We start from the raw sequence: 13731 nt of genomic DNA, 5'->3' as shown, positions 1-13731 counted from the left end.
CCACTTAATTTCACTTCACATAGTCCTACTTTGTAATTCTGTTTCCTCTAGGAACAAAACGCTATGTGCTGAGAGGTGATGTGTTCAGAACTGGTAGGGAGTAGCTAATGAGTCACACAGACAGCTGGGTTGTGCTTGCAGAGTGCTTATTAGGAAACAGAGAAATCAATGCTTTGTCTCCCTCCCCAGGGTTTCAGGTTTCATCCCTCCTCCTTAGTTCAGGAAAGATTCTTCCTCTCAGTTCAGAGATGCCTGCTGAAAAGGTTGAAGAGACTTCCATGGGCATGGTAAAAGCAGAAATGTCTGCCCCAGACCACCTTCCAGAGGGAGACATGGGTATGTATTTGATACAATTTGAGCAAACTGAAAGGGCAGAGAGGAGCTTTCCCAGGGCTTGAGAGGAACTGAATCCCCAGTCTGTTAAGTCTGCCATGGCAGGGCTTTGTAGAAGTGGAAATGCTTGGAGGCCTCTAGTACCTTACTTACTCTATCGAGTGTATAGTATTCAAATAGGCAAGACAAAAATGAATGATGAGTTAATTTTTAGAGCCTGAGGCATAGTTTTTGTTTGATTGTTTTTAGGGAATTGGACTTTTTGTTGTTGTTTGCTTTTTCATTTGTTATTTGTTTTGTTCTTCATTTTGTTGTGTTTGTCTGTGTGTGTGTTTGTGTGTGTGTGTGTAGGTTTCCAGTCACCTCCTGATCCCATAATATGCATTCTTGTGAGTTACAGGAAGTTGTTATAAACAATACTTTTTATGTCCCAGATGGAACAAATTTCAAACACAATACCTTTCCTAAATGTCTACAATTTAACCCTTCCCCTTAACTATACCATTGCATTCATGTACATGTTCATAAACTTTTAGAACTTGGGTAACTATGAAGTCTTCATCATAGTCACATTATAGACTCAGGCTCCACCCCAGTACCCCAGTGCCCTTCTCTAGACACTCCTTTCCTCCGTACTCAGCCTATGGCATCTTTGCTTTTTCAGTGCTGAAACACTTGCTTTTCAAGAATGTCATATAGTTGAATGCCTGCTTTAATCATACATTTGAGATTAATCCACAGTGCATTCCAGTCATATGTCAACTATGAACACAGTAGCTACAGTAGAAGAGGTTCGATAACATGATTGATTGAGGTGTGAGATATAAATTCAGAGTAGGTATTTCAAACATGAACACAAAAAGAATTTTCAAACAGGTCAGGGAAACCTTTCAGGAAACTTGCGGGTAAGAAAATGAGCAAAAAGAGAGCAGGTAATTGAAATTTATCAGCAGAAAACTAGTGACCTGTCATCAGATTCTCCAAGTAAACTGCACATGGACTAGGTGAGATTTTGTTGCTGTTTGGGATTTGGTGGTGATGGTAGTAGGGGTGATTTCACACATTAGCCTTAACTCACATCTAAAGTCAATAAAACAGCTACCTGTATTTGGTTATTTCCTGCTTTTGTGCATGTTCCAGGGATTAAATCCAGGATATCAGGCTTGAATGTAATACATTTTTTTTCCACTTAGCCACCTTGCTGGCCCATGGATGACTGCCTTTGTTGCCAACTACTTAAGGGTTACTAAAATGGGCATCAAGTTTTTGCTTTAGGATATCTGGGAACAGAAAGCTGAAGAACAATTGGGCATCACAAAAAAATGGACAAATTCAAGCCTGAGGTACAGTTTATCTTTTCAATCACTTCCTCAGGTTTGAGTAATATTGTTTCACTTTGTCTCAAACTCAGGGATATTTGAGTTGTTGCAAACACAGACTAAATTCATAAAGCTGCTAGAATACAGACAGGCTTCTTTATGTAAACCCAGGCATTTCCCTTAGATCTAGGTTATGAGGGAAATGATTTCAAATTTTAGCAAACCACTAAACTATGTTTTCTCCATACATTGGCAATATTGAGCATTTTAAACAGATGTAGTTATTTCAGTTTGTCACTTTTGGTATATTTTTAAAAATCAATGTTTGTTTTATTAAATTGTGTGTCTATGAACTGTAAACTAGGCAAGTTGGACAGTTTCTTAGGTAGAGAATGGAAGGTATCTCTTCTACATATGATGCTAAGACAGTTTCTTCCAATAGTGATGATTCATACATCATTTATTGAACAATAAATGATGCAACATGGATAAAGATGTAAATATGAAGTCTGTTGTATGCTATGAATATGTTTTATTACCATTGGTTAACAAAGAATCTGCTTTGACCTATGGCAGTATAGAATATAGCAAATCAGGAAATCCAAGCAGAGATAGAGGAGGAAAAAAGGTAGAGTTAGCCAATTGCCATGTAGCTGTCAATATAGAAAGATACAAGAAACTTACCAAGGCCTCACGGTGGTACAGAAATAAAAATGGGTTAATTTAAGATATAAGAGCTAACTAGGAAAATGATTGAGCCATTGACCAAACAGTGTTGTAATTAATATAGTTTCTGTGTGATTATTAGAGTATGGACGACCTGGAAACGAAAAAGCAGCTCAGTTTGCAAGTTTCATGGGTAAAGAAAGGATGATATTTCTTCTGCATATCATGCTAAGCGCTAAGACAGCTGGTTCCCATGATGATGGCTCAACCTCATTCATTTTATAATAAATGACTCAAAATGAACAACTACACAAACATGAAGACTAGAACTTACATCTATTTGAAGAAGAAACTTGTCAGTGCACTTGTCTCAGGCAGAGATTTTTTAACCTACACACAGAAAAATAAAATAGATTTAGTATTTCTGATCCCTGACAAAAGAATCAAAAGATAAAAAATGTACTGACAAGAGTTTTATATTTTCTTGTTGATGTTTATTTTTTCATTTTCTCAAAAGAAATTGTACCTACAATATATTGAGATCTTTAGGAACTCAATGAAAGGGGACTGAGAATTGACTCAGAGGTTAAAAACCCTTGTTGCTCTGCCAACAACTGAATATAAGCATGTTCTATGTCATGTACAATTTTGTGTTTCGCAGTTCTGTGAAAGCTGCAGTACTTTTTTGTTTACATTTGACAACTGCTAGTATATAAAAATGCAAATTATTTTAAGCATTGATAATGTGTCCTGCCTCATTATAAACTCATTCATTCCTTTTAGAGCTCTTCTAAAAGACTCCTTAGAACTTTGTATGTAGATCTATCCATGTTGTCTGAATAGTAACACTTTCATCTCTCTTTGTGGAACATGACTCTTATTTTTCTTTCTCATCCTTATGTCCTGGATATGAACCCAAGAGTCATACTAGAATAGTTAGCAGACATCCTTGCCTTGCTCTGGGTGACTGGGGGAGAGTATTCATGCTGACTTTAGTTGTAGTTTTGTTTTCATTTATTCTGGATAGCTCCTGTTAGGTTCAAAAATTTCATTTAATTACTAATATGCTGAAAGTTCTTATTATAGATTTACAGTAACTTGTTTTGTGTACTTTGCTGAAATGCTCCTTTTATATTTTCTTATTCTGATTATATGTCAAATTGCATTTAGTTAGTTCATTATAGTAAAATAGAAGATACATTGATAGAAAGATAGATAGATAGATACATAGATAGATAGATAGATAGATAGATAGATAGATAGATAGATAGATAGATGAATAGACAGACATATGGTGGATGGATGGATAGATAAATAAATAGATGATAGATAAATGATAGACAGAAAGAAAGACAGATATATAGAATGAGGTCTATTTTAGTCCATCTAAGTTTGAAACTCAATATTTAGCCGAGAATAATGTCAAACTCCTGACTCTCCTCCCTACCTCCCATGTGGCAGAAGAACACTCCTGTGTCACCCCAGCTTACACACTGATTTTCTTTTCATTAACATTATTATTAGAGACCCATCCGTCCTAACCTGGTCTCTTCTTATAGTACTAAAAGTAAATTTGTTGTAATTTTCTTTTCACCATTATCTTCACTGTTTCTGTCTATTGTTCTTTCATTCGTGCCTAATTCAATAACTATTGAGTGAGATTTCTGTCCTGCCCTGTTTTGCAGCCATTTAGGACCAAAGAAAACACAGAGGTCTACATTAACCATAAAGTGGTTGGCCTATTATCTCAGACTTCTTATTAACTCTTATAACTTATAGTAGCCCATAATTCTTGTCTGTGTTAGCCATGTGGCTTTGTACATTTATCAGTAAGGCATTCTCATCTTGTTTCCTCTGTGGCTAGGTCATGACTACAGACTGAGCTTTCCTGTTTCCAGAAATCTCCCTTTTTGCTGCCCCACCTCTATTTTCTGCCTGGTCTCCCTGCCACTACTTCCTGCCTGGTCACTCCACCTATATTTCCTGTATGGCTACTGGCAATCAATATTTCATTAAAATACAAGTGACAAATGTTTACAAAGTACAAGACCATAGTCCTAGAGAAAATAAGTAGAAAATGGTGGGGAAAAGGTGCTTCTCTTTTCTCTAGTGTTTTGGAAGCCAAGGACATCACTTATGGACCAGGAACTTTTGTGAAGGGCATTTGCTCAAGTGGAGTAGAAGTGAAATTTACAATGGATTCTGGGTATATTTTTTTCCTGAAAGTTTCCTGAGGTTGATATTCTGATATTTATATTTTCAGGTAAAAAGCAGCAAGGAAAATGTCTCAGAATCATCTCTACCGAGTTTCCTGTTAAGCTTTACTGCTTCTGTGTAGTAATTATGGTTCTCACTGTAGCTGTAATTGTGCTTTCTGTTACCTTGTCAGGTATGTGACTCATTGTCCAAATTCTGCAACATTCTATACATTGATGTGGAGACCCAAAAAATGTCAGCCTATTTCTATCCTGGCTGAAGCTCAGAGAGTTTCACCTTGTTGATAGTTGTTGACAAAGCGTGTGGCTATACACCCTAACCTAGGGTGTAGCTATTTGGCCTTTTTGACATTAAGATATATTATAGAAGTAGATCTACTCCGTCTGACCAATGGTCAGGAAATTCAAGCATACTTTTGCTCCTTCTTCTGAAATAGGAGCTTTGGCCTTGGGAGTCGCTACCTTCAAGATACTTGGTCTACGGGATGGAGGTGGGTGGTCCTTGGACTTCCCACAGGGCAGGGAACCCTGATTGCTCTTAGGGCTGACGAGGGAGGGGACTTGATTGGGGGAGGGGGAGGGAAATGGGAGGTGGTGGTGGGGAGGAGGCAAAAATCTTTAATAAATAAATTAATTAATTAATTTAAAAAAGATACTTGGTCTAAGGTGGTTTCACTGCATAAGCCACAGAATGTTATTGGATTAATGACTTGATGGCTCAAAGTATTGAAGCAAATAACTGTTTTAGTTGTCCTTTTTATCATGTTATAGAAGTTTTTTGTCTTCTTATCCCTATTGTTTTGGGATATAAAATTGTATGGAATATTGAATGTGGATGATTTCAGTATTCACTGGAACTCCCTCTCCGTAGTATCCTAAGTTTTCTATTTTATTATTTTCACGCATGTCTTCATACCTTTTAACACCTTTTCTAGTCACCATGCTGCTATCCCTGTAAGTGGTATTATTGTCAAAACTGGTCTCTGATACACTCACATTTTTCAGTCATTCCTAGTGATCACTGTGAGCCAAGCATTGTGAAAAAGGCTCTAGAGGTAACATACTGGAAATTCCTCTTCTCTGGCAATTTAGGGTCTAGCAGAAAGATGCAGTGAAGGAACAGCACAGGCTGTGGTTTGCACAAGAGGCCAGGCTCAGCATCCCTGGGAAGAGGTCATTCAGCAACCTTTAGACAGAGGTGCAGCAGAACTATTCAATTCAGTGAGCAAGAAAGCTCAAGGAGGCTGATGTACCTGAGAGAAGTGAGGGCAATGAAGAGTGTTTGGTTGGATGAATGCACAGAACTCCATGCCACCTGACTCTCGGTTTCAGTGAATGTCTTCAGCCACGGTCTGAAAATACTGAACAGACAGTCCTAGAATTATGCTTTTCCTAAGCTTTTAGTTGTGGACTCTTCAGAATTATCTGATAAAAATTTATACAGCTTTTTGTCATAGCTCACATAAATGTTTTGTGATATTGTTTTTTAAAATCAACTTTAACCCTGTCAGTGAATAATACAGCAGCCTAAACATCAACAATTTCCAAAAAGTCTTAGTCAGGGTAACCTAAGCTATTACATAGCTCTGAAAGGAATCTTATAAAAAGAAGTTACAGTCGTGTTGTCCTCACTGCCTGTTGCATTTGTCCCTTTCACTGAAGCCTTGATGTATGTGGTGTGAGAACTGGGAACAGTGACAACAAATTCCCTTCTGCTAAAAATTAGTAGGGGAGCCATTTCTGATATTTAATATCTTTTATGAAATCACTTATTTCTAGGATTCAGGAGACTGTTGGAAGAACAGTGCCTTCCTTCTGATCCTATAAAGGATGAAAAAGTTGAAGGTATGACAAAAAAATGTTGTTCTTCTAAGCTGTTCTCTGAAATTCAGAGTTTCTTAAACAACCCCCCCCAACACACACACACACACACAAAGAGAGAGAGAGAGACACCCAATCACTCTATTTTGATAGACTCACAAATGGACACATTACACAGCTCCATTATCACAGCCACTCCAACACCTGTCAAGTCCCAAACCCTATGTATCTCACTGAACCTTCACACACTTAGAATAGCCATTCTGATTACATGGAGCTTTGGTTATGGTTTTAGACTTTAACTGTCAGTCACTTTTTTATTAATTTATCCACAAAAAACATGGTAGAGTTGAAACTATATATACAATTATCTTTATAATCCCTTCTCAGAACTACAGGCCTCTTGCTGCATCCCATCCTTACTTGTCACCTCGCACTACTCTTCCTTCTTCTCCTTACAATGTATTAAAATGTTCACACTCACAGCTATTTACACTGTACATCACAAAACAGGACTCCTTGTAATAGAGTACAAGGGTCTTTTTCTCTTTGAGTTTGTGTTACCAGACTTGATATCAAATTTTTGCAATACATTCATTTTCCCTAAATTTCATTTTTCCGTTATGGAGAAATAGCATTCTGTTTTGTATGTGTAACACATTTAATTATCTTTTTAGCTGATGGCTATTTAGGTCATGTCTATATCATTATTGTTGTAAATAGGCAAACAATAAACGTGGATATACAAGTATCTCTGTGGTAGGATGTTGTGGGGAGCTGCGGGCTGCGTTCCTGCCACCCAGCTCCCAGCTGCCTGGCTAGCTTATGCCCCAAAATAACGACACACATACTGTATTCTTTTAAACACTGCCTGGCCCATTATATCTAGCCTCTTCTTGGCTAATTCTCACATATTAATTTAGCCCATTTCTAATAATCTGTGTAGCACCCCAAGGTGTGCTTACCGGGAAGATTCTAGCCTATGTCCAACCTGGGTCGGAGCTTCACAGAGTCTGCCTCTGAGAGGAGCTGCCCTGCATCTGAGCTCACTTCCTCTTCCTCCCAGCATTCTGTTCTGTTTACTCCACCCACCTATGTTCTAACCTATGAGGGCCAAGCAGTTTATTTATTAGCCAATGACCTTCCTCCATCAGTAGGATGTCAAGTTCTCTCCATATATGCCCTGAAGTGGCAAAGCTGTGAGACATAATATGTATACTTCAAATTTCTTTGAGGAACTTGTAGCTGACTGTATAAATTTGTAATCATACCATCAGAGAATTAATATACATGTTTCTGTTCACTTTTCTAACATCAGTTGTCAGATTTCTTTAAGATAGCCATTCTGTGTTGCTTTCACAAAGGCCAGTGTGTACACATACACACACACACACACACAGACACACACACAAACAATTCTGGTGTGAAAGAATTATAAAGGAACTTGATATAAAAGATCTATTTTTGCTATGCCCATGTTTTATACACTGTCATTTCTTCTATTATAAAATTCAGGCAAGGCAAAGATTTTTTTTAAAGAAAAACGAGAAAATAAAGTATTATGGAAAAGAAATCTGTAGGGTTCCAGGAATCAGGAATAGTCTGTGTAAGGGTATGAGAATCACTGAAGGAAGGCCCAGACTCAAGCAGTAGGCAAAGACAAAGAGCACTTACTTCAAGATGCAGGATCTACAATTTATATAAAATGGCAACCCGGAACAAAGGACCCACAGGTCCTTTTTAGCATAGCTAGGTAAATTCCAAGAAAAAGGCTATGTCATTTCTAATGTTACTTTATGAGATTTTTGAATTTTGTTTTTCCATATTTGGGCATCCTTGGGCCAGTCCAGGCTTGTTTTAGGGGATTACAGGAATTGTCCTTTTATTTTTGTCATTGCTTTGAGGTACTGTGGGGCTGATTCAGGTCATGTACATGCCCTGTGCTCTCTCCCTTTTCCTTGTTGTCAGCTGTGTTATTTATCAATAGCTCATTTTGTAAGATACTGAAACTTAACTTTTACAATGGAGGAAGTTTAGACTTCTCAGTCCTAAGGGGGTGATGGCCTAGAAATGATTTTCGTAGCACTCAGGAGGCACAGACAGCAGGATAAATACAAGCTCCAGACAAGTGCAGTCCACACAGTGAGATCCATGCCAGGTAGTAGATATAACAAGATTCTTTCTTAAAACTCAAAATATAAAGAAGGAAAATAAAACATTTCTACAGAGCCCACTGGAAGGCTTTGGATTTGGGACCATCACGCTAGAATGGGTCTTCTAGTGATAAATTGGAGTTACAGTATAAGTACATAAATCACAACTGAGATTTGCATGGCTATCAAAATAGATGTGCTGTGAAAGTGTTTCTTTGTTTTATTTCATTGCACTGTCTGCATTTTAGTGAGAAAAGAAAACCAAGTCGTTTTGACCCCTGGATCTTGCTATGCCAACTGCCCAAATGGCTGGATTGGATTTGGAAACAAATGTTTTTATTTTTCTGAAGATAGGAGAAACAGGACACTCAGCCAGGCGTACTGTGAGGCACAGGCTTCCCAACTAGCTCGATTTGATAGCCTGGAAGAGCTGGTAAGAAAGATAAGGGATTGGTTTGTTGTTTGTTCTATTGAATGTGTATTATTTCTAATGTTGTTGCTTCTTTCTGGATCCCTGAGATATCCCAGAGACATGTTCTCATGTAGTGCTCATAAGCAATCTACATGGCCAGACAATCCACTTAGATACAATATAATCATGGAAGTCTTTATCCAAGTTGGCAGTTATTGCATACTGAATGTGGCAACTGTTAAGAACAAGAAGACTCTGTTTAATGAGGGGTGATTTTAGTCACAGAAAAATGAGAGGCCTCCAATATACTTTGAATTATTAATACAAAATGCATACAGTGGGAACTGACTGTTATGATGGCTACAAAGTTGATGACCCTCAGGTACAACCTGCTTTTTTCAGAGTGGAGGCTGTAGGGCAGATAAATTCAAGGGTCGTTTGAAACAGAGGGACACATGTATTTACTTTTAATGTTTTATGACAGAATTTCATGAAGAGATATGCATCATATCCTATCCGTTGGATTGGCTTGTATAGAGAGTCATCGCAACACCCTTGGAAGTGGACAGACAACACTGAATATAATCACTTGTACGGTTTCAGATTACTTTTCTTTCTACTGCTCTCCTGTGTTGTTGTGTTTGAATTGTGACTATGAGAGATCAAGTCAGTGTCATGTGAAACCAATTGTTCTGTAAAGCAAGAAACATAAGCCTTTGTTCATGAGGTTGGCTCTGAGGAAGGGTGTATGCTTACATGCAGGAGCCAATCCCTGGCAAGCTCCACAGCCCCCAAAATTTACATCCTTTGGATATTCAATGCTTTGTATTATATTTATTGTTAATAAGAAATTGATTGGCAGATAGCAGAACAAGAAGAGTTTGGGCAAGACAGACTGACACAAAGAGAATGATGGGAGAAGGAAGGGAGGAGTCAGGGGAGTCTCCAAAGATGCCAGCCAGCCCCCTGCAAGCAGGATGTATAAAAAATGGGGTAGTAAACTATGAGATTTTTGACAAAGCATAAATAAAATATGGGTTAATATAAGTGTAAGAGTTAGCTCATAGTAAGCCTGAGCGTTTATAAATAATATTAATTCTCTGTGTGGTAATTTGTAAGCAGTTGCTGGAAAAGGGAGTGGAGGTGAGGGCAGGAAAACTTCCTACTACTTGCTCTATTTATTATCCATCATCTTCAAAGAATTTACCTCATGTTATTTGATGTGAAATCCTTAACATGTTGATAGGATCAGGGGTAATCATTTCTGTTCCATCACCAATATAAAATATTTTCTGCTGAGAAATGACCTTGTGGGCTGTCTTCAGAATTTCAGATAGGCAGTGAGGGGTCTGAAACTGCAAAAGCCAATGCAGAATGGTTGGGGTGTGACTTGCCATACAACTGTTTACTCAGCTGTACCTGTTCTCAGATGCAGATACACCTGGGACAATAGAAACCTCTTCTAAAGTCTCATCCTTGAAGAGCACTGAGACAGATTTTGGATATGAGCATAGCTAGCCATTTTGAATGGAGCCATTTCACTGAAATGGCAAAACACAGACCCAGTCATTTCCACTATTAAAGCCCTGTTAGTAATTTACTATGATGGGGGTTTCCACACTTGTATTCATGTAGAATTTAATTCAAGGTAAATTTTAATATCACTCTCAGTGAGGCAAACCATTGTTGCAATTCCTTTGAGCATGGCAGCAGACACCTGTCAAATGCTTTAAATAATCAGATGGTGTTCAATGTGGATCAATGGCAGTGGTGAAGTGTTCAGTTTGAACTCTGGGATGTAAAAGAATCTACGTGAAAAGCCAGTTTGGTGATTCCTCATGGACTCTGCCTTTCTTTGATTCATTCTGGAAAAAAACAATGGAGGTGGGTAAAATTTCATTGCAGAAGTGCTGACCTCTGTAGAAATTTTGTTTGTTTTTTGTTTTAGGGAACGTATTTTTGGAGGTGCACATATGGGTGCTCTGTCTGACTATATGATCACCAATCACGGGAGCCATACAAAGCAATTTTGGATTTGTAGCAAGTTCAACAGCCGTACTTTACAGTATTCAATGTCCACTACTCTTTAATTTAAGGTAAGGAAAGTGTCAAAGCTTTGTAAGATGGATGTTACCTGTTAACCATGGTGATTCTCCATTTTTGATCTGCTAATACCATTATTCAAAATCAGTTTGTAATGTGTGATAACCTCAAGAATGAAAGCTACCTTAGAGTGCAACCCTCAGAGGTGCTTGGGAGACCATAAATGATTCTAAATTAAATAGGTGTTCAGGTAGAAGTTGGTACTCATATCTTAAAGCTAAAGTACAATAACACTATTAGTGACCTCTACTTCTTGACCACTTAATGAATATTTTTCATTAATTCCTCTTTTCAAGGCCTGGCACCTTAAAAAAAAATGAAGGACAAGTGAAACCATGGAAAAAGTCAATAATCACAGAAAAAAATGATTGGTTTGTGATCCTCAAATATTTTTGGAACATTCACCATATTTTTTAAAAACATTTATTTATTTATTATGTATACAATATTCTGTTGTGTGTATGCCTGCAGGCCAGAAGAGTGCACCATACCTCTTTACAGATGGTTGTGAGCCACCATGTGGTTGCTGGGAATTGAACCCAGAACCTTTGGAAGAGCAGGCAATGCTCTTAACCGCTGAGCCATCTCTCCAGCCCCATATTTTATTAAATTAAGTGACCAACATGAAAGAAAATCAAGAGAGGATTAAAACCAATACCATACAGACAATAATTTAAATTATTCAGATTATGGCCAAAATATTTTTAGAGTTTGCTTCTCGGTTTATATTTTTTAATTACAAGGGACTAAGAATTGTTACAAGAATTGCCATTTTACTTCATTTAATTTTTGAAAATTCTATATGTAAGTGTACCATTTTAATGTATTCTTTATTTGATACTGAAACTTAATAAACATTTGATTTCTAATCTTAACATATTCTTGAGTTCTAAGAACAAAATACTTAAGTTTTTGTTTGATCTTTCACAGCATTGCACTGACAAGTTCCGAAAAGGACAAAATTATGAGTCACAAACATCCGTTTTGTTAACACTGTCTTTTGACTGTGTAAATATATTAAACCTAATCACACATATGTGTCAAGCATACACTATTTATCTGTTCCACCACTCCCTTCTATAATCTTTATTTTGTAACATGGTCTCTCTTTAATTCCCATATGCAGGAATTATTGCTATGTATCACCTCAGAGGCTTTATATTTTCTATTTATTTTTTTAAATTCATCTTATTTTCATATTGATTTTGGTTTGATTTAAAATTTATTTATTAACATATATGATTGCTCTGTCTGCATGTATGCCTGCATGTCAGAAAAGGGCATTATAGATTGTTGTGGGCTACCATATGTGATGGCTGGTCTCTTATGCTCTGGGAACCCTTCTTTCTCCCTTCTTTCTCATCACCTATATGAGGCAGCCCTGCCTGGACCCCTCACATGAACTCCTTGCACTGATTATTAATCACTTTTGTAAGTTTCAGCAAACCTTTCTAGCGTAAACTGCAAGCAAGTTGGCCAAATTAATGCCTCTTGCTTGTGACTCTCAATTAGCAAAAGGACAGCCTCTAAACCTTAATAAAGATTCCAAAAATATCTTCCATATTCTCCTATCACATACAGTTATCTGGAATAAACATGGACTAACAACAAACAGCAGGTCAGTAACCAGCTTGGACCAAATTATGGGCCTGCTAAAGACCTCTCATCTTCCCACAGTCATAGAAATTATCCACTGCAAAAAGTACCAACCACAAAATCCCATTACCTCTAACAGAAATAACCAAGCCATGGCTCTCACAAGCCTGGATCCCTCTCACACCCCACAAGACATCTTTACTTTACAGCCCACACCTATACTATCATCCTCAGATGCTCCATAGATTCTCCCTTATCTGCATGAGTTCTTTCACCCTAACAGCCAGGATTTGTCTCATTTCATTAAAACCTATTAACAGCTCAAACCTGAGAATCTAACTTTCCTAAATGCTATCACCTCTTCTTATAAAATTTGTTAGTTGCTATAAATAAGGAACATTTCTTTTAAATCCTATCTTTAAAATACTTTGCTTTTATCATTTATGGTTTGGGGACAGGAATTATCATACAAAAATAGAGAAAATATCCATGGGGGGGGGCGCGGTAAGCTCAGTTGAAGTAGAGGTGAATAAAAGAGTTGTAGTGAACTGGATCAGTCATTGACAGCCTTCTATAGAACAATTTCCTGACTTTATTGTTACTATGACACCAAGATGTAAGTCTGTTCTAGTTGTCTTTCAGTTGTCATCAGGTTTCTGGAAAAAAGTCCCAGTGCTGTTTCAAAAAATCAGGTCTGGTAAAAACTAAGTCTCTGGAGTCTATTTTAACCTCACCCATTTTTCAGGCATATTTTACAGGTCACTCCTGCTGTCTGGGCCAAGACCAACTTACAGAGTGCCTTCTAGATAATGCCAAAACCTGAACCAGCTCCTGGAACTTCATTGAACATTTGTACCACCTCTCCTGGCTCAAATGGACACTTAATAACTAAACTCTGGTCATATCTGTTCTTATGTCTCACTTATTCATCCCAGTCTCTCCTATACATCCTGGGAACTTCTTTGCCCCATTCTTTCTATCATTTAATGACCCTTCCCATAGCTAGCCCTATTCACAGTGCCATATATTTTCTTTCTCCTAGCAAGATGCCTTCTCATATCTCTCAAGGAAAAGGTGCCCATGGTCTCCAGGATAACAATAAACTGAATGTC

At 37.7% G+C, this 13731-nt stretch overlaps 1 protein-coding gene across 1 annotated transcript; it reads left to right on the top strand.

Moving 5' to 3' along the window:
• The first annotated feature begins 210 nt into the window (after positions 1 to 210).
• On the top strand, positions 211 to 13482 carry LOC130878624 (C-type lectin domain family 2 member H-like). The gene is made up of 6 exons (XM_057776660.1): positions 211 to 336; positions 4582 to 4707; positions 8757 to 8941; positions 9405 to 9511; positions 10869 to 11016; positions 13365 to 13482. The coding sequence occupies exons 1-5, from the start codon at positions 249 to 251 to the stop codon at positions 11008 to 11010; spliced, it is 648 nt and encodes a 215-aa protein (XP_057632643.1). The 5' UTR covers positions 211 to 248; the 3' UTR covers positions 11011 to 11016; positions 13365 to 13482.
• The last annotated feature ends 249 nt before the right edge of the window (positions 13483 to 13731 follow it).

The sequence above is a fragment of the Chionomys nivalis genome, chromosome 1 (assembly GCF_950005125.1).
Source record: "Chionomys nivalis chromosome 1, mChiNiv1.1, whole genome shotgun sequence".
NCBI classification, from domain to species: domain Eukaryota; kingdom Metazoa; phylum Chordata; class Mammalia; order Rodentia; family Cricetidae; genus Chionomys; species Chionomys nivalis.
This window is presented reverse-complemented; position numbering and strand designations above follow the sequence as displayed.

Bases quoted from the DNA above. Each gene is read 5' to 3' on its own strand.
- LOC130878624 (XM_057776660.1), top strand. From the start codon at position 249: ATGCCTGCTGAAAAGGTTGAAGAGACTTCCATGGGCATGGTAAAAGCA. The intron at 4,708-8,756 runs GTATGTGACTCA...TCTGCATTTTAG, and splicing joins GCTTTCTGTTACCTTGTCAG to TGAGAAAAGAAAACCAAGTC. The intron at 8,942-9,404 runs GTAAGAAAGATA...GTTTTATGACAG, and splicing joins TTGATAGCCTGGAAGAGCTG to AATTTCATGAAGAGATATGC.